A 21,922-nucleotide genomic window follows, 5' to 3' on the forward strand; every position below is an offset into this window, starting at 1 on the left:
TTCACAAGTTTCTAATCATGATGGAGTCCTCGTCTTTCCATTTGGAGCCGTGGGCAGGACCATTCCATTCCATTTTCTGCTCTACCCACAGGAGGTGGGATGTAAGCCAGCTTACATAAGGCAAGGAGGCCACATTCTTGCCAAGCTCTCTTTTATTTCCTTTCTTGTTAAAACTCTCTGAAGGGAAGATAATGAACACTTAGCTCAAGTAAACTTTTTTCCACACAAGGAACATATTGACAGTTAATCATGTGATTAGAATATAACATTAAAATCTTGGCAACTGTTTAAAAGCCCTTGAAATTCCAATCTACTCAGAAGGGAGTAATTTAAAAAAACTCACATCAAGCTTTGGTTATACCATTAATAATAATAAATATAAAGAGATGTAAAATACATAAATTGGTGATACAGTAATAAACTATGGCTCTTATTTGTGTTATAAAGCTCCATCTTTTATATCAGTGTAGTTTTTAATTTGCCAGTAATTTGAGCTAACCTCAAAAGGTATTTCTACACTATGGAAGGACTTAATTCTTCCATCTTTAAATCCTACTTAAATCTCACTTTTCTTACAAAGAACAACAAAAGAATCCCAGAAAACATCACAATCTTTGCACTTCATCATCAGAGTTAATGCTAGAGCATCACAGTCGTTGTTTGAAGCAGGTTGCAGGCTGCCGGACCCTGCATCAGCAGCTTGCTCTGGCTTAACAAAAGCTGAAACCTCACTTGCAAGTGAGGTACAGAGAGTAAAAATGGCACGTTTTGCCCCATTAAAAACGGGAATAGTAGAATACGACACCACAAAGTATCTGAACATGGACAAGAGGACCACCTAACTTAGTAAGAGTGAAGACACAGAAATGAAAGCTTAATTATACCAACCCCTTTAGGTGTAGTTAAGATCAAGTCGTTACCCCTGGGTCAGCTTGGTGGCAGATGTAGGGAGTGTTTGGTAGAACTGAAGGTGTTGTGCTCGTAATCCATGATGGAGGACAGACATCAAGAACACAACTTAATACAATTTAATCAAGAACTGGTTAAGGAGGGTCATTGCAAACAGCAACTAATGAAAACAGAAACTTTTAATTCAATGGGACGACAAGACACAATGAAGGGAGCCTGCACAAGCTCTCCACTGGACTGGTTTTGGGCAAGTTAACCTCTCAGAGCTGAAGCTTCTTTGGGTCCAAAAAGAAGATAATATAACCCTATAGAACCCTTGTGAGGATTTAAATAAGAAAATATACTGGCGGCTGCTCAGTTAAAATTAACTCTTTCCTTAGCATTGCTTTCCTTTGGACCCAGAACTTCCTTAGTTGGCACTTGGCTCTCACCATCTTGGACTAGTGTTTATTCTTGTGTGTGTATCTTATCTCCCTAAGCAGACTCTGCACTGCTGGCGGGGTGACCTTGTCTTCTCCATCCTCATGTACTTAAGACCTAAAGCAGTGCTCCTCACAGAAAGGCAAACACTAACTCCTAGTGGTGCTGTGTGCATTTTAGCCATAGATGCTACAATGTCACCAACAGTTTAAGGCAGCAATGAGCCCATCTGAAATAAGCAACAGCCAGTTGATATGGGTTTTTATATGTGTGTGTGTATTCATGGACACCTATTATATATATATTTAGAAACATATATGATATGTAAAGAAATATGTATTTAGAAATACGTATTTAGAAATACCAAAATAGAATTTTGGTAATAAAGTACCAGAGATTATTTTAGAAAAAAAGGAAACCACCTTGGATGAAATGCGAGAAGGACATAATAACACAGGAGGAATCGAAAGGGTTTCCAGACGATTTTTATTCATTCTCCAAGGGGGTCTTGCAATTCTTTGCACTTTCTTCAGGGCCCCAGTTCACACCTCTGCCCTTCTCACTTTCAGTAAGTGACTTGGCATTTAATTTATCAGAAAAACATTGAAACCATCCAGCAAAAATTTTGATCCTTATCACTCTCCTGCTGAATACGCTCTAATGCCTTCCTACTTGTCTGTCCCTTGCTTCCCCCGAGCCTGGTGCCCCTGTGCCTTTCCCTGGCTTTCTGCTCTCTGGTCAGGCTAGTCTCCCCATCTACCTCAGGGCTTCTGCACACCATCTTCTCTCACCTGCAGTCCCCCCAAGCCCCCAGGTGTCACCTGTTACCACTTCCTCATCCTTCAGAGAACCCATATCCACATTCACAGTCAGGTCATTATTTCACATGAATCTTCACCTTTCCCCCCAGCATATTCTCCAAGATCTTGCTGCATAAATTGTTCATTCTCTGCTGGATTTTCAGCTTCTACATTCTTCTTCCTTTTTTCCCCTCAGCCTGTTGCCATACTTGTCTCTCTCATTTAAAAAAAAAAAAAAAAAAAAAAACTTCCTTCAAACATATATCCTCTTCCTAAAAGCGATGCTACTGGGAAAAAAACTGTAGGCTCCCATGCACCTACTCTCACAAAAGTGACCAATAACCTCTGTGATGGTTAATTTTATGTGGCAACCTGACTGGGCCGTGGGACGCCCAGATATCTTATTAAACATTGTTTCTGGGTATATCTGTGAGGGTGTTTCTGGAAAGGATGAGCATTTGGTTAGGTGGATTGAGTAAAGCAGATGGCCCTCCCCAATGTGAGTGGGCATCATACAGTTTCTTGAAGACTTAAGTAGAACAGAAAAGTAGAGGAAGATTGGATTCGCCATCTCTGCCTGACCACTTGAGCTAGGACATCCATCTCCTCCTGCCCTCAGCATTCGTGATTCTCAGGTCTTCAGTCCCAGACTGAATCTACACCATCGACGACTCTGGCTCTCAGGCCTTCACACCACACAATTGGCTTTTCTGGGTCTCCAGCTTACAGACAATAGATTGTGGGACTTCTCAGCCTCTGTAATCATTTGAGCCAATCCTTATAATAAATCTCTTTCTAGATATATAGATATCTATCTACATTATATATGTATAGATAATATATAGATAATACATAGGTCCTATTGGTTCTGTTTCTCTGGAAACCCTGACTAACACAACACCCTACCTGCCAAATTCAACAGAAAAGCTTCAGCTCTCACCTTACTTGGCATCTCTGTGGCAGCTGCAACTATTGGTCATCTTCTTCCTCTAAAAATTCTCTCCCTCTCTGTTTGGTTTTATGGCTCCACAGTCTTCCATTCTCTTACTACCTCTTGAGTCTTTTGCATTCTCATACATTGGTTTTTGTTGAGTTTGCTCCTCAATGCTGGGTACTCCAGGGATTTTTACTGCACCTCCTTTTTTTTCCTCTTTGTATACTTTATCTGGGTGATTTTACCCATTACCCTTGGTGGCTTTACTATCTAGATGCTGAGGATTCCCAAACACATCTCCAGTGCAACATCCCCCCGGCTTACAGACTCACATTGTCAGCAACTCCTGGAACATTTTCCCCTGGGTACCCCATGCACTCTCTTCCTCCACCCTGGAGCACATATGCTTTCCTGGGCTCAGGAGACATTGACTGAGCCAACTCCCTTCTTGCTGTAAGTGCCTGGTGCAAGCAATGTCCCCACCCACCCAAGCCAGTCTTAACCAAACTTCTGAGTCTTGCCTCCCTGCCATCCCCTTGTGCAGCCCCTGTAACCGCTGATTACAGCTTTCTTGCCTCTTGTGCCGGCCCCAGCCCTGGCTGTCATGGCTGATTGGGAGTTTCATCGCTAGCCCTTGACACACTTTGGACCTTCTTCATTCTGCTCATTGCTCTGTTCCCTTCCTTGTCACCTTGCCCAGGTTGACAGTCAACACCTCATCCTCACCCATGCAAGAATTAAACAGTGGTTGTTCCTGTTATCTAACTCTCTCTCTGCTCTAACTAAAAGCCCCAACTTGCAGGCATCATTGACTGCCAGTTGAAGCAAATTTTTTAAAAAGCAAGGAGGTAGGAGGAGAGAGTGGAAACTGTGCCAGAAATACAATATTTTTAGGATTTTTTTTCTTCCTGTGATGGTACTGGGGGTGAGGAACGTCAAAATAGTAAGTGAACTTTAGCAGAGGTGTCATTAAAAACCACTGTTCCAGCTGAACTGGTCTCCAGCTAATTCCATTTAGCACTGCTACCCACTAGGACCTGGCACAGGGGACTGATCCATGCTCCTTGGATGGTCCTGTGTCAGTTCCATCAACCCAGGCAGGAGAGCCCTCTTTATTCTTGGTAATATCCCTGGAGTCAACTCCTAGTCCCTGGGAGCCATCTCCAGTAACCTGCCTGCTTTCTTTTTTTTTTAGCAACATCCCACCTTCCTTCCTCTTTTTAGCAGGGAGCTCCTTCCCTTCCCAGGAGCATTGCCTTCCTCTACCTGTCTATCTCTTCTCATACTTCTTCAAGCACGATCCTAACCCCCAGAATCAACTCCTCCCTTACCCTTCTAATCCTTCCAGACGATTGTGGAACAAGGCAGTGGGTTTTGGTACAAGGAAGCAAGATGCATTTTCATTCAATCCTTTCAGTGTAGCAAAGAAAGGGAAGAAAATAGGTTTCTGTATTAAACTTTAAAAGATTCAGATTTTGCCACTCTTGAAAATATCTTTCAGAAATCCATGCTGTTTGGTTGCACAAATTTAAAAGAATATATCTGGAAAAGAAGAACAAAGTTGGAGGAATTACATTTTCTGATTTCAAAACTTACTACAAAGCTACAGTAATCAAAACAGTGTGGTACTAGCATAAGAACAGAAATATAGACCAATAGAATAGAATAGAGAGCCAAGAAATAAATCCTCATGTATATGGTCAATTAATTTTTGACACGGGTTCCGAGACCATTCAATGGAGAAAGGATAATCTTTTCAACAAGTTGTGTTGGGCAAACTGGATAACTACATGCAAAAGAATGAAATTGGAACCTTCCCTTAAAACATATACAGAAATTAACCCAAAATGGATTAAAGATTTAAATATAAGAGCTAAAAACTATAAAACTCTCAGAAGAAAACATACATAAAAATCTTCATGACATTGGAGTTTGGCAATGATTTCTTGGATATGGCAACAAAAGAAAAAATAGACAAATTGGGCCTATTCAAAATTAAAAACTCTTGTGCATGAAAGGGTATTATCAGGAGAGTGAAATGACAGCCCACAGAATGGGATAATATATTTGCAAATCATATAGCTGATAAGGACTAAATATCCAGAATATATAAAGAACTCCTACAACTCAACAACAACACAACCCAATTCAAAAAAGGGCAAAGGACTTGAATAGACATTTCTCCAGAGATGATATACAAATGGCCAATAAGCACATGAAAAAATGCTCAGCATCACTAGTCATTAGGGAAAGGCAAAGGCAAAACCGCAATGAGAAGCAACTTATAAACCATTAGGGTGGCTATTATTAAAAAGAAAAAAACCCACGAGAATATAAGTGTTGGTGAGGATATGTAGAAATTGGCACCCTTGTGCATTGCTGGTGGGAATGTTTTCCGCTATGGAAAACAGTATGGCAGTTACCCAAAAAGTTAAACATATGATCCAGCAATTTCACTTATGGATATATATCAAAAAGAATTAAAAGCAGGAATTCAAACAGGTATTTGTACAACCATGTTCATAGCAGCATAATTCAGAATAGCTAAAAGTGGAAACAACTCAAATGCTATCATTGGATAAATGGATAAACAAAATGTGGTATATACATAAAATGGAACAGCATTCAGTCTTAAAAAGGAAGGAAATTCTGACTCATGCTACACCATGGATGAACCTTGAAAACATTATTCTAAGTGAAATAAGCCAGCCACAAAAGGACAAATATTGTATGGTTCCACTTCTGTGAGGTACCTAGAGTAAGCTAAATTCAGAGAGACAGAAAGTATAAGAGAGGTTACCAAGAACTGGGAAGGGAAGAGAATGGGTAATTACTATTTAATAGGTATGGAGTGTCTGTTTGGGATGATGAAAAAGTTCTGAAAATGGATAGTGGCGACTGTGCAACTTTGTGAATGTGCTTAATGCCACTGAATTGTACACTTAAAAATGATTCAAATGGTAAATATTTCAACAATTTTTAAAATTTTTGAAAAGAATATATTCATGTGTAGGGCATATTTCTTCCAGCAAGGATAGAGTGAAGGATTAACAGAGAGATTCAGACTACATAAATACGTGGAACGACAGAGTGATTTAGTCACTTTACAGCAAATAGGCCTCACTTCTCCATTTCTAGGTGAAAAAAAATGTTCACTGTAGCACAGAGAACTCATGTCTTTTCTTCATGCGTGGGTTTCTTAATATCAGACGTTTGGTCTCAAATCATTCCTGGAACAAGTAAACGCACCAATACGTGTATAAATAAATGTCAGTCCCAGCAGTGGTGCCCGATTCACTGTCCACGGAGCGCCATCACCAAAGCAGGGGAGAATCTTTTCCTGAAGCAACTTCTCTCATTTGTAAAATGAGCAGGTTGAACTAGATAAACGCAAAGGTCCATACCAGCTCTAGCATTTTGCTACTCTCTGAAATGTTAAAGCAGCAGCAGGACACAGCAAGAGGGCTTTGATAAAGTCCTTCCTGGAAACAGAGCTGAAGTAAGTGAGTTCTTGAAGTGATGAGTCCTGAGGCTTTGGGCATCGCAGACTTGTTCAGGTCTGAGGTCTAAGATCTCCCGGCAAACAGACACGTTCCTAAGGGCTGAAGGATGCCAGAGTGGTGCTAATGATGCGGGAAATTGGAAAGCGAGTCTCACAGACCTGGGGATGTGGAAGACTTTCTTTCCTTGAAGGCATCGATAAATGTCTGAGGCTTTTTTTGAATGCTCCAGACCAGGCATAGGCTTGGCTCAGAGCAAGCCTCAGGAAATCTGTCCTGGTTACGGTTGCTCGGCATTCTGCCAGCCAATCTGCTCTCAGGTTACATTGTTTTTCATTCTGTGGTCAAGCGCTTATGGCACGAAGTCCCAGGCACAACTAATAAATTATTAAGATGAAGGGGAAATTAGCTTAATAAGGTTACTATGCATTAAAAATAAGTAAACTGGGGCCGGCCCGGTGGCGCAGCGGTTAAGTTCGCACGTTCAGCTTCTCGGCGGCCCGGGGTTCGCTGGTTCGGATCCCGGGTGCGGACATGGCACTGCTTGGCAGCCATGCTGTGGTAGGCGTCCCACATATAAACTAGAGGAAGATGGCACGGATGTTAGCTCAGAGCCAGGCTTCCTCAGCAAAAAGAGGAGGACTGGCAGTAGTTAGCTGAGGGCTAATCTTCCTCCAAAAAAATAAATAAATAAATAAATCAAGCTTTAGATGTTAAAGCTTCCACAGAAGTAATGAATCAATTCCAAAAATTCCAAAATATACTAATTTTAAAAGGTATAATGACATTATTAGGGGCCCCCAAAAAGGGTGATAACTTTGGGGGAGGGCATTACTACATTCTCTACTGAGGTTGGCTGTGCTGATACTGGTAGGATGACAAAGAATTAAACTTGAGGTTAATTAAATTTTTAGAAAAATAAGACCTGGTCCTAAGAAGCCGAAGTTTCCATTTGAAAATGGATCATGGGGTCAAAGCAGACCCAGGCCTTCCCTAAGTATTTCTGCTTGCCTCTTGCCCTCCAGTGCAGAGTGGTTTCACCGCTCCTCAGTAGTAACGAATAGAGTGTATCCTTCCAGAAGTTCCACTGTTTTGCTCTTGAGGCAGGATACAGTAAGTGTCAAATGGAGGAAGATTTCAGAGGAAGAAAAACTGACTCCGACTGAGGAGGTATTCGGAAAGCTGCGTGGGAAAGGAGTTACTTAAACAATATTGCTCTAAACCTCAGTTAACAGGGGCCCCTGCCCTCGACCCTCAGCCTTAGAGGGGTCCCATTCTGGCCTTCCTTTGGCCATACCCCTCCCTAGAGATCAAGGAATCAACAAGGCCGTGAGGTCTAAGATCATAATCTAGACACCCAGGACCCCAGAATTCCAGAATCCCCTGCCCAAATGGTTCCACACGCATTTGCAGGGTCTACATGGGGTTCCTCCTTGGGGGTCCACTCCTGGGGCAGCTGGTTGCAAAGGTTTAGATGGAGCTTGGACCTGAGAGCTGGGATATCTACACAGACACACACAAAGCAGGATGGAGGTGAGAGTGAGAAGAGAGGGGGGGTGAGAGATCAGGGGTCAGGTCTTCCCATGCCACCACTTTCTGGTAGGAAATGTAAGGAATCTGAGAACTCAAAATCATTTGGGTCCTTATAAATTTACAATTGCCAAGCTAGGAGGAGAAAGCATATTTAACTTAATAGTTTGTTAGCTTGATTTATAACTTTGAAACATTTCAACATATGGTATGTGGGTCTCCACGTGTTCTCCTCCTCCAGATCCCATAAATTCTAGGGGTGTGCCTACACTTAAAGGATGACTCGAAGGAAGGGTAGGATTTGGAAAAGCAGAGAGGAGAAGGAGAGGTTTCAGATGGGTGGCATGCAGTGAACAAAACAATGGACTCCTTGTTTGGCTCCCTTGGAATGCCATTTCTCCAGCTAAATATTGCTAAGTATCTTTAATTAATTTCCATTATACTCTGGATTCGGAGTTCCTGAATGTTTCAAATATTACTGACATTACCACTTTCAAGGCTCCTGTCCAATGTGCCCTCCTTTAAGAGCAGCACCCAGAACCGAACACACAGTGGAGGAACCCCACCTCCCCTGTTCTGGACCCTGTCTGGCTATTAACACATCCTAAGGGCAACAGACATTCCTTGCACTCAGACTCACAGTCATATTGTTATCAACTCTAATCCCCACTTCATTTCCATGTCTTATGGTTAAGTCATGTTTTCCCCATTCTGTTTTATTCTAGGTATATTTTTAATGCAAGTCATCTATGTTTCGATTACCTGCTCTTATTTTTTTCTAGAACTCATCTGCAAGCACTTTTGGATCCTGAGTCCAACATCCCAAGCCTTTCTCATCACCTGGGTGGAAGCCCTGGTTTGGCATCTTCCCAGGGAGGCAGTGCGATGGTAAAGAACTTGGGGTTTGGGACCACACAGCCCTGGGTTCAAAGCCCAGTTCTGCCACTTTCTAGTTGTATGACCTTGAACAAGTTACCTGACCTCTCTGAGCCTCTGTTTCCTCCTCTACTCAAGGAGGCTAACAGTACCTTCCTCAAAGGAACAGAGAGGATACTGTGTGTGAAGCACATGGTGCATAGCAGACATTAGATAAATATTAGTGAGATGCCTTTCATCTTTTTTGTTACCACAAAATTTCTATAACTTGCAGTAAAGAAGGTACTAGTTTTCTATTGCTGCAAATAAATTTCCACAAACTTAGTGGCTTTCAATAGTGTCCATTAATTTGTTCAGGGTTCTGTTGGTCAGAATTCCATGTAGGTCAGCTGGGTTCTCTGCTTAGGGTCACACAAGGCCTTGGCTCATATCTGGAGGCTATAGAGAAGAATCAACTTCCAGGCTTATTCAGGTTTTTGGTGGAATTCAGTTCCTTGTGGCTGTAGGACTGAGGTCCCTGTTTCCTTGCTGGCTGTCAGCCAAGAACCCCTCTTAGCTGTGTAAGGCCACCTACATTCTGTGGCACATGGCCTCCTTCACCTTCAAAACCAGCAACGGGCATCAAATCCTTCTCATACACTGAAATCTCTCTGACTTCCTCTTCTGCCACCAGCTGGAGAAAATTCTGCATTTCTATGGGCTTATGTGATCGAATTTGACCCACCCAGAGAATTCCTTATTTTAAGGAGAACTGTGCCATATAACATAACAACTACAGAAGTGATATCTCATCATATTCACAGGTTCTGGGGATTAGGGCAAGGACTCTTAGGGGGCCATTTTTAAAATTTTCTCCACCACAAGGATAAAATTCAGGAAATAAACAACATGTGCTGCTGGGATGAAATTCCAAAAGTACAAAAAGGTGAAAAGAAACTCTCCAGCCCCTACCTCTTCTCCCATCGCCTGGCTCACCTCATCAGGGTAGCCGCTGTTAACACCCTTCAGCCACCATAGATCACCCAGGCATTGTGCTTTTTTTTAACTTAACAGTATATCTTGCAGATCATTTTGCAGCTTGTACAGTAATTTATTGGCTCAATGGATATTTAGGCTATTTAGAATATTTTGCTTTTACAAAAATGGCTGCAATTAAAACCTTTCTACACAGTGTGAATATATCTTCAAGATACATTTCCAGAGTGATCATTTTTGAGTCAAAGATTACATACATTTGTAATTTTTATGGCTTGCCTGTTCTTCTGCACCCTCTCAACAGAATGTTTTCAAACATCTTGAATTTTGCAACTTGATAAGTGAAAAATGGTATCTTCCTGCCTGCGTATTTTTTTTTAAGATTGGCACCTGAGCTAACAACTGTCGCCAATCTTTCTTTTTTTCCCTGTTTTTTTTTCTCCCCAAATCCCCCCAGTCCATAGTTGTATATTTAGTTGGGGGTCCTCCTAGTTGTGGCATGTGGGATGCCGCCTCAGCATGGCTTGGTGAGTGGTGCCATGTCCTCGCCAAAGATCCGAACAGGGTGGGGTGGGGGACCCTGGGCAGCCGAAGCGGAGCGTGAACTCAGCCACTCGGCCATGGGCGGCCCCTTGCCTGCGTATTTTGATTTCCCTTACTTGAGTGAGCCTGAGCACCCTTTCTGAAAGTAAGTAATTCGAATTTCTATGACTTCCTGCTCCCGGGGCCCGTGAGCTGCTGTTCTGGTTGCAGTCTTTGTTCTAGTTGTTGTTGCTTACAGTAACCAAAGTTACTTTTTATTACTTGTGGTAAAAGCGCTTCACTTTTACAAATTATAATTGCAAAACGCCTCAGACTGCTGAGCCTTCAGGGGCCCACGATCTAGCACTCTTCTTCCCGCCTGGGTTCTAAAACAATCGAGAGGCAATGGACTAAAGCAGACGGGCATCTAAATACCAGCCGTGTTACCCAACGTGTGTGGCAACAATGGCTTCCCATCGCTAAACCCCAGGGGGAGACGGAGACCACCCAATCACGGCAGCACTGCACCGCCACGGGCCTCGCCGCCGCGCCACCCTCCCCCTGCCGGCCACCCCATGAAGGGGCAGAGTCTTTACTGCTTTACTCACTGTGGGCCTGGATCAGACCAGAGCAATCCCACTCTACAGGCGCACAGGCCAAGCCAAGAAAGGAGAAGCGCGGTGGGGCGGGAAACAGGCCGAGCTACGCATGCCCAGTTCCTCTCCCAAGCCCACCAATCCGATAACCACACGTTCTCCTCTAAGGCGAGACGAGTACAGGGACAGGGGGGCTGGACAGTTAACACTCAGCAGGACGGGGAGATGAGTGGGTCACCTCCACAACTTGCACTAGTATAATGCTGCTTTGAGTCTGTCTCCTATAAAGTATGGGAGGGTTTGAAAAAATATTAGGAAGCTGGTGAATTTGAAATTTCCTTTTCAAAAACAAATGAACTGGATGCTTCCCTCACCCCAAAGCTACACGATTTCACTTGAGAAGGGCCCTGTCGATACTGAGGGAGGAAGTTGTGCTCAATCCAGAGCCTGATGGAGAACACTAGGTGAGGGCAAAACTCACGGTTTGAATATTCAGGAGGTTTTAAGGGTTCACCTCTCATCAAGTGTGTATAGAGCCAGTGAGGGTGTGTCTGCTGTTGATGGAGAGCTGCGCTCTCTCATTAGATGACTTCGTGTTGGGTAAACACAGCCAGGACTTGGCTGTACCAAGTGGGAGAGCCTACTGGAACGGCCCCATCAGCGCAGCTGCAAGTGGAACCACACTAGGATTCAGCATTTAAAATACCCAACAAAGGATTTGCTAATCCCATTTATTTTCCACAGAACAGCACACAATGAGCGGCCAGAGAGCTCTAATCAGTCTGCTTTCTCTGTGTGTGCTCTGAATTCGGCTTGGAATTCAGTTCAGGGAGTATTTCTTGAGCACCTCCTGTGGTTCCAGCACGTTGCAGAAGATAGAAAAGGAGGACAGAGCCCCTCCCTGCCCTTAAGGAGTTTACAGTCTAGTTGAACCCCAGACTCATCAACAGAGCAGCTGTGCCCCAGGCCCAGTACTTGTGTTTTACAGGCATTATCACTTGGTCCTGGCAACAACCCTTTGCACTAGGTGCCTGTCGGGGGCAGCCTAATGCACCTCCTGCCCCGAAGATGTCTACATTCTAATCCCTGAAACCTCTGCCTGCTTCCTCACAGGGCAAAGAGGACTGTGCAGAGGTGATTGAGGGTCGTAGATGGGAAGGTTATCCGGGATTATCCAGGTGGGCCCAGTATAATCACAAGCATCTTTCTAAGCAGAAGGAGGTCAAAGTCACAGGAGATGTGACAACTAACCATTGCTGTCTCTGAAAATGGTAGGGGGCCACAAGTCAAGGAATGCAGGCGGCCTCTAGAAACTGGAAAAGGCAGGGAAAGGGACTCCCCCCAGAGCTTCCAGAAGGAACGAGCCCAGCCACCTGACACCTTGACTTTTCCCCGGTGAGACCCATCTCAGACTTCCGACCTCCAGAACTGTAAGGAATAAATTTGTGTTGTTTCAAGTCACCAGGTTTGTGGGCATTGGTTACAGCAGCAATGGAAAACTAACACAATATGGTGACACTCCTTTTCTCAGTGAGGTTAACTAATTTGCTTAAGGGAAAACAGCTGGGGAGCAGCAGAGCTGGGCTTCAAACCCAGGTCCGTTGACTTGCAAAACCCAAACTCTTTTCAGAAGTACACAGTCCTCCATCGCATAGAGAACATTCCAGTGAATTACAGGACAACACAGGCAGCCTAACAAGAGGGTTACAACAAAATAGACACTTCTTGGCTTTTAAATATGTCTGTTCTTGACCGAGGATCCCAGGGAGTTGGTGACATGTCCAAAGCAAAAAGACTTCCAGGTCTCCAATAGGAGCAGAAGGGCCCCGTTTTTACACGTTTCTGTCCTGCTCAGCCCCTTCCATTTCCCTTCTCTGGGGGCCACTGAGGAAGCTGACTTGGGGTTCCGGGGACAGGAAGTGGCCATAACGGCCCCTTGCAGTGGCCCCATGACAAGAGAACTCATGGAATCAAGGAAGGTCACCTTTCGGGCTCCTTATAAAATGGTGAAGAAATTGAGATCCAGAGAACAAAACACCCTGTACAGGGATTTCTGGGTAAAGATTGATTGGTAATTAAATCCTTGTTCCTCAGAACACGTGAAAGGAAAAGGAATTGGAATGGAATGGGAACTAGGATTTAATAGGCATTTGTGTGCCAAGCGCTCCACTAGGCTATTTGTGTATTTCATGTGATTTTTAACTGCTAACCTATGAAATAGATAGTATCGTCTCCATTTTACTTTAAAGGAAACAGGCTGGAAGCTTTGACGTGATATGCCATGCTTAACAAAACTTGTAAATTCAGGAGCTGGGATTTGAACCCACGTGGACCTAACTTCTAGACCCTTTCTCTCTCCACTCCGACCTTTGTAGAAGTGGAGGAAATACTTTTCTCTGCCTTTGGGCTCTGAGGTGTCTCAAAAGGCTCCTTGCATACCTACCATCAGACCGTCACCAGCTCTGATGACTTACTCATTGTTATCCAGGACGTGAGGAGGCAGGCTCCTCGGGCTGCAGGACCAGGAAGGACCCAGGTGGGGGCTGCTGGGATGATGGAGTGGGGACTGGATCCTGGGCCCTGTCTGGGCCCACCTCCAGCCACCTGAGGGTATTGGACGCTGGAAGCCAAGGGGGCCTGAGTTAAAGGTATCACCATAGGGTGGAGAGTAGAGAAGATGTCTCTGTCGGGCTGAACAACTTTCTCTCAGGGTGACCCAGATTGTAGGACAAACATCTCAGCTAACAAGCGGCTGCAGACAGGCCTGCCCGCTCTGGAGAAGGGAATTTCTCCTCAGAACTCCTAGTGGGGATTTGCCATCTGCCTTGGTGCTACGCTTTCAAGTTTGGAGAGAAGGCATATGCACGCAGTACCAATTTTTTAAAAAGATGTTCAGTGAATGAGGACTTTGTCTCCGATTACCCACCTCCCCTCCCCGCAGTGGGCATCTCCAGCTCCTTTGGCAGGGAAGTTCCCGGAGAAGCGGAATGGCTCCATCTAACACGGACTGCTCACGGGCCCTCAAGAGATGTTGACAATGTTGGCTGCCGCTGACTTTGTTGCTTTTTGTTCAGTGAAGTTACCAAGAAGGACCAAAAATAAACACAGCTTGAAATGATTAAAAGAGTTCATCATCTGTGTTAATAAAATAGTCTGGAATTACATTAAATGCCTAAATATTTGGTCAATCTTGGATAATGTGAAAATGGTGTGAGGCTCCCAGGCTGACTGTCACAGGTTGCCAGACGGGATGTGTCACCCAGCCTGTCCTTGACCAAAGGCCTACTGCAGCTGCTGTCAAGAGAGCATCTCGATGTCACTCGCAGATAAGGACAAGCCTATCTGTTGTTCAGAAGAAAATGGTGTCACTCAAAACTATTTTCAATTCTTTCAAGTTTAAACTTCAGTTTAAATTTATGTTTCTTTATGATGTGTTGTAGACAATTTTATGGTTTGGCCTTGCCATATTGGCACAAGTTATTCTCTCTGTGAATAGAACATAAGCAGATACACTTTTTTGGGAGGGCGTTCTGGCATGCAGATTAACATTTACATGGGTAATCCCTTTGAGTCAACACTTCCCATTTTAGGAATTTATCCTAAGGGGGAAGAACAAAATACAAGCAGCATAAAGGTAAGTGTAAGGATATCCATCGGAATGTCATGGTGGAAAATCAGAAAACTGTATCATGCAGCCTTTAAAATGATGTTGATACGTAATAGTTGACATAGGACATGTGCATATTAAGTGGCAAAGCAAGTTTCGAAACAGTATCTGGAAAACAAGTTCAGTTTTTTAAAAAAGTATCTCTGCCTAGAAATAGTCTTGGGATTACACATTAAAATGTTGAGGGGCCGGCCCTGTGGCCGAGTGGTTAAGTTTGCACACTCCACTTCGGCGGCTCAGGGTTTCGCTGGTCTGGATCCTGGGCGCGGACATGGCACCGCTCATCAGGGCACGCTTCAGCGGCATCCCACACAGCAGAGCCAGAGACACCTACAACCAGGATATACAACTAGGTACTGGGGGGCTTTGTGGAGAAGACAAGAAGAAGAAGATTGGCGACAGTTGTTAGCTCAGGTGCCAGTCTTCAAAAAAATAAATAAAATGTTGATATGTGTGAGATTCCAGGTTATGTTTGTCTTCTTTATATTATTCTGAACGTTTTGCAAAGAACATCTTATAATTCCATTATTAAAACACACGTGCATGATTTTCAAACCAACATGAAATCAGTTTTTGAAAAGCTGTTGCTCCTTTCTAAAAAAGATTGAATTCCAAAACAGAAATATGACAAATTGTCCCTGACTGTCTTGCCTGCAACACAAGAGCCTGACTTCTAAGATCTTCAAAAAGTACTTCGCAATCGGTCAATCTGGCAAATTAGAACAAAAGTATCATTGCAGGAATTCAGAACAATGAAATGAGTGCAAACAGGTGTGTCCTAAACACAAGGTTGCCAACAGAACAGAGCTTCAAAGTAAGCCCGCGTGGCTGGGACGGGGGGACTGGCGTGAGCTTGTTTGCCAGGAGGCGGCCTTGGCGACAAGCTGTTGGGCTTCTCTGGAGCTGCAGGGAGAATCCAGCCCAGGAGCCTGCTGTCCCTCAGGGACTCCCCCGGCAGGGGCAGGCATCCTTCCCTGCATTTCTGACGGAGAACCCGGACTGTCCACTCGCGGGCACAGAGAGCACACCACTTCCTAAGGGATGAATTCCACTGTTGGACGGAACTGCTGGAAATTCTGCTTCATCAGATGCTGAGACTACTGTCACCTTTGGACTCATAAAAGTATGAGTTCTTATCAAATTTGAAAATAAGAAAAGTACCTGAAGAGAGATATAAACTCTATACCATTTTATCTAAGAGATACTATGACCTTTTCATTTTTGGAAATTGTTAGAAACTTTCTCTAAGTGACATTCAAATGATTTGTAGTGCAAAGGATAATCTGAGCCTTTTCTATTTTCAGAAGGCACCTCATTATCTGAAAGGGCATCAGTGATGTTGGGGCCCTGACTGGTTTTAATGGCAAAGTAATTATCTGTACAAATTCACAGAGCTGCTAACATAATTAGGATCACTGATCTTCAAGACAGTTTCTGTTGGTGTCCCACAACACATGGAATAGCGTATTTTTAGCTCTAGCCTGTAAGAATTTTGTTCCATTTGGGCCCAAAAGAATTTCAACATATACAGTAGTACTTTTTTAATACACTACATGATCAATATAATCACAGATTTCTCTCCAAATTACCACTTCATTGTTTGGATTATTTCAGAACCCAAAGTTAACAGTTAAATACAGCAAGAAAATTATAAGCAGAAGAGATTATTGAAAATAAGTAAAAGCTAACACTTACTGAAGGCCTACTCTGTGCCAGACACGGTGCTCACACTTAAAGGCTTTAATCTTTAAAATTGTGCAAGGTTGGTCTCACCCCTATCTGTAAAAAAAGTAAAAGGCTTGAAGAGTGTAAAGGACTTGTCCAAGATCATACAGTTAATGCTGGTGCTGGAATTTGACTTAATACCTCCCAGAGTAAAGAGCCCACATCCTTGCCAGTGTCTCAGCTGTACCTCTCATTTAGGTAACCATATACCTGCCGACATGGGAATCAATCAGGATTTGAATTACCTGCAACAGAAAGCACAGAACAGCAGAGGCCTCGGCAGTGTAGGAGTTCATTTCTCTTGAGTGCAGAGGCAGGGAGTCTGGGGCTCACAGGGTCCCTCTGAGGTGTTAAGGCCTAAAGCTCCTGTGCTCTTTTTTGCTCTGTACTGTGAGGATTCATGGTCCCAGACGGAGGCTAGAGCTCCAGCCCTTGCGTCTTCGTCTAAGCCAGCAGGAGGAAAGAATAAGGACATCCCACATCTTTAAGGACATGCCAAAAGTTGCTCAGATCACTGCCCAGAACTTACTGACAGCTAGCTGCAAAGGAGGCTGGGAAGGTCACCTTTATATTCTAGGTTGCTTTGTGCCCAACGAAGAATCAGAATTCGAAGGAAGAAGGGAAGATGAATATTGAGAGACAAGTAATGGCCTCTGCCACACTGTGCTTACAGAATATGCCAAGAAGAAAACGTAGATGCTAAACCCTTTATATCCCTGTCATGCAGATGTATTTCTGCTCAGAAGTGGACCATCAATTTGTATTTTTCTGGATGTTTGAAGTATTTCATGAAAACCAGAGTAACAAACTCTAATTACCCACCATCCATAATTAATAGATGCTAACATTTTCCTTCAGAGCTTTAAAAAAATTGACTCATGGGCCAGCCCCATGCCCTGGTGGTTAAATTCGGTATGCTCCACGTTGGCAGACTGGGTTCACTTCCCAGGCGTGGACCTACACCATTCATTGGTGGCCAGGCTGTGGCAGTGACCCACCTACAAAATAGAGGAAGATGTGCACAGATGTTAGCTCAGAGCAAATCTTCCTCAGCAAAAAAAGAAAAAAGAAAAAAAAATTGACTCAGATGAGGTCCCTTCTGCTGCCACACCCCAGCACCATTCTTTTCCCTCCCTTTCCAGAAGCCATTACTTTTCTGAATGATGTAATTCCCATGAGCGTCTCTATATTTCCTCTCTATAAATAACAATAGTGGTATTTTGAGAAACTGCATAAATGGCATACATTTCATCTTCTCACAGCTCATTTTCATTCAATACTTTTTCCAAGGGCTATCCACTGATACTACAGATCAAGGTCACTCATTTTAACTGTTCAGTTGTTTACCATCTTAGAAAGGCCACAACATAGCCATTTCTTGTTCATGGACTTTTAGGGTATTTCCAGTTGTTCCTAGACACAAACAGTTCAGCTGTGCACATGCATGTAACTCTCCTTGCATACATGTGCACAGGTTCTCTAGAGCATTGCTTCTCAAGCTTTAAGGAGCAGATGAAGGGCCAGCCCTGTGGCCGAGTGGTTAAGTTCATGGGCTCCACTGCAGCGGCCAACTTTCGCCGCTTTGGCTCCTGGGCGTGGACATGACACTGCTCATCAAGCCATGATGAGGCGGCATCCCACATGCCACAACCAGAAGGACCCACAACTAAAATATACAACTATGTACCCAGGGGGCTTTGGGGAGAAAAAGGAAAAATAAAATCTTTAAGGAGCATGTGAATCGCCTAAGAAATCTTGACTGCAGATTCTCACTCAGCAGGGCCAGTGGGACCAAGAGCTGCCTTGCTGACAGAGCTCCCAGGTGAAGCCCAGGCTGCCGCTCTCTGGATGCTTCCAGCAGTGAGCCTCCAGGGTCATACCTAGAGTTGTGGGGTCACAGGGTGGACACATCCTCAACTGTCACAGGCAGCATCAAATTGAATCAATTTTACTCCAAAAGAAGTGCATGTGTTCTTATCTCTCCATCCTCACCAATACCTGATCTCATGAGACTTTTTGCCTTCTGCCAATCTGAAAGCATGAAACAATTAAAAGTCTATTTCCCTGATTATCAGTGACAATGACCGTCTTCTTATATTGACTAGTCAAGCTTTTTCTGTTCATATATTTTACCCATTTTTCTAATGCAGCAGTTCTAAGTATGGTCTGAGGACCCTGGGGGAGCCAGGAGGGTCCATGGTCCTTCCTTGTCCAATTTCCTATCTGTGTGAGGCTTGATTGTTTTCATATACTTTAACCAAACACAGAGCAACAGGCTGACTGTATAAGCAGCTATGAGAATCTGGCTGTCTTCTATTAAGTTAATACAGAGAGCTGCAAAAATGTAAAACAATGCCTCTCTTCTCATTAAACTTTTGTTTTGAAAAAGTTATTTTCCATAATTTAACATATTATTTTTAATAAATTAACACTTTTAAAATTCCTATCTTAATTTCTAATATAGTAAATACCAACAGATATAATGTATACACACAAAAATTCTTTTCTTTTTTTTTTTTTTTTGCTGAGGAAGATTTGCCCTGAGCTCCCATCTGTGCCAATCTTCCTCTATTTTATATGTGGGTTGCCATCACAGCATGGCCACTGACAGGTGGTATAGGTGCACACCTGGGATATGAACCTGGGCTGCCGAAGTGGAGCACACCAAACTTAACCACTAGGCCACGGGGCTGGCCTTGCAGAGTTCTCAATTTTTAAAAGTGTAAAGGTGTCTTGAGACCAAGAAGTTTGCGAACTGCTGTATTAAAACATGGCTGCCCTTTGCTCCTTGAATTTCAGGAGGTTCTTTCGTTTGTTCATGTATTCTGGATACCAACCCTTTGTCAGTTGTATGTATCACAAACATTTTCTCCAGTCTGAGGCCTGTCTTTTCACTTATGGTGCCTACTGTTCTTAGAAGCTTTCATTTTGATGCCATCCTAGTTCCCTACAGGGTTGTGCTTTCGCTAAGGATACTGCTCCTATTTTGAAATAGGGAACGTCTCACTGGGCTCTACAGAGAACTCCAGCTTTGGCATCACTGAATGAACTATGGAGAGAAAATGGGATTCCCCCGACCCTCTCCTCCCAGAATCACATGCTATGCATCTGCCATATCTGAACTAACTTCAATAGAGATGGGAGTTACCACTGGCCTTTAATGATTAGATCAATGTAAAAGACGTGCTCATATATTATAGAATATTCTGTTTTGCCTCAAATGAAATCAAATGTCTGTGATTCACCAAAAATAATATTCTACCCTTGGCATACTATATGTTTCTGTTTTCCTCTTCATAGTTAGGAAGGAAATTCCTATAAAACTTGACACACACTTAATTTAACATGTACACTGCAGTCTGCAAATATTTTAACTGAAAAAGATTTAACTCATTTCAATTCAACCTTTTTTACAAAGCTTTTGTTTTTAAAAAGCGGTTTCATATACACTATTTTATTTTACCATCACAATAATCCTGTATGATAATATCAAACAATTGCAAAATAAAGATCTTTTAACAAAATAGACATCTAAGAAGACAGGCTCAACAAAGGCAACCATTCTTCAAAGTCGAGTCCCATTAACTGACACCCTCAGTTTTAAGAGTCCTGAGACACTCAGAAGTAACCCAATCGACCCTCCCATGAAGCAGAAACAAGGCAAATGCCCACACAGTGGGGACGGTGGACAGGAGGATATTCTCTGCCTTTCAAGATGACTTCAGATTTTTTACCGTAGAGTAACAGATGACTAATATGCCCTCCTGTTCATTAATATTCCTATTCATAATTATGGCCAATTCATCTATTTCAAATTAGAGGAAGGTGGGGGGTATCAGATGAAGCCTGGGAGGAAGAGACCGAAGATAGGAAACTGGCCAGTACTTCCCCCGAAGAGACCAAGAAAGGGGCAAAAACAATTTGGAGGAAGTAGAATAGAGTGAGACAGAAATAGAAAGGGAAGAAGGTAAAGAAAACATACATATCTCTAAATGAAAAAGAAAAAAATTGAAAACAAAGGTATAAATGCCTATTTCCAGGAAATTACACAGAATGACCCACATCACCAATACCATCCATGCAGCTTTCAGAAAAGACCTAGCTATCAGGGACTCTTGTGTTTTAGAGTTTATAGATAACTCAAGATTCCTTCATTCGAAGATTCAAGGATATAAGGATAGAGAAATAACTTCACTGAAGAGAAAATACGTATTTCAAGATAGTGAGTTCAAAGTCACTTTCAAGACCAATTAAAAGAACTGCCTATTTAATCCGTCCTAAAAACTGCACTCATCACTGACCCATATACTTGACCGCACTCACTTATAATGATCCTCCGTATTTCTTTTAATATTCATCTTTGCTACAAAATAGATGGTATAAATATCAGCCCTATTCAGAAATCTTTCGTGAAAAACTTTCTGGGGCGGGCCCCACGGCCAAGTGGTTAAGTTTGCACCCTGCGCCTTGGCGGCCCGGGGTTTCACCAGTTCAGATCCTGGGCGCGGACATGGCACCGCTCCTCAAGCCACACTGAAGCGGCGTCCCACATGCCACAACTAGAAGGACCCACAACTAAAAATAAAATACACAACTATGTACCGGGGGGCTTTGGGAGAAAAAAATAAAATAAAATCTTAAAAAAAAAAAAGCGTTTTTCTTGGGGCTGGCCCGGTAGTGTAGTGGTTGCGTTCACATGCTCCACTTCAGCGGCCCAGAGTTTGCAGGTTTGGATCCCAGGCGCAGACCTATGCACCACTTGTCAAGCCATGCTGTGGCAGACATCCCACATATACAGTAGAGGAAGATGAGCACGGATGTTAGCTGAAGGTCAATCTTCCTCAAAAAAAGTTTTCCTCCATTGAAAGATGGAAAAACAAAACAAAAAATTTCTGAAAATAGTGAAGAAAAGAAACCCAAGGCAAAATATCCCTCATTAAAAAGTCAGTATAGGGGCCGGCCGGTGGCGCAGCGGTTAAGTTAGCACCTTCTGCTTTGGTGGCCTGGGGTTCACCGGTTGGCATCCTGGGTGCAGACATGACACCCCTTGGCAAAGCCATGCTGTTGCAAGCGTCCCACATAAAAAGTAGAGGAAGATGGGCACAGATGTTAGCTCAGGGCCAGTCTTCCTAAGCAAAAAGAGGAGGATTGGCAGCAGATGTTAGCTAGGGATAATCTTCCTCAAAAAAAAAAAAATGTCAGTATAAATTCTGAACCATCTGCTACCTTCATCCATCACGCTTTACAGCTGTCACCATGCCTAAGGAGGGAGCGCCATATAAATTAATTTGCTTCCACTTCCACAATTCAAATCAGAACAAAAAACCAAAAGATGTATCTTGTTGATAATTGCCAGTAAAATCTCACATTAATTCAACATAGTTATACCTTAAAGAGATATTATTCTTGAAACACACCCATACCTGTTCAATTAGTTTCTACCTCTCCTTGTCATTGAGGGGAAAAAA

General features: G+C 43.2%; 1 protein-coding gene across 1 annotated transcript in view; it reads left to right on the forward strand.

Annotated features, from left to right (window-relative positions):
• Positions 1 to 9,261, forward strand: part of AGXT2 (alanine--glyoxylate aminotransferase 2) — a 49,244-nt gene extending 39,983 nt beyond the window's left edge. Inside the window, exon 14 of the mRNA XM_046671635.1 lies at positions 8,876 to 9,261. Coding sequence (XP_046527591.1) covers positions 8,876 to 8,905 — 30 coding nt within the window. The 3' untranslated portion in view covers positions 8,906 to 9,261. The remainder of the gene's footprint in view (positions 1 to 8,875) is intronic.
• The last annotated feature ends 12,661 nt before the right edge of the window (positions 9,262 to 21,922 follow it).

This window comes from Equus quagga, chromosome 9, assembly GCF_021613505.1.
Source record: "Equus quagga isolate Etosha38 chromosome 9, UCLA_HA_Equagga_1.0, whole genome shotgun sequence".
Lineage (NCBI taxonomy): Eukaryota > Metazoa > Chordata > Mammalia > Perissodactyla > Equidae > Equus > Equus quagga.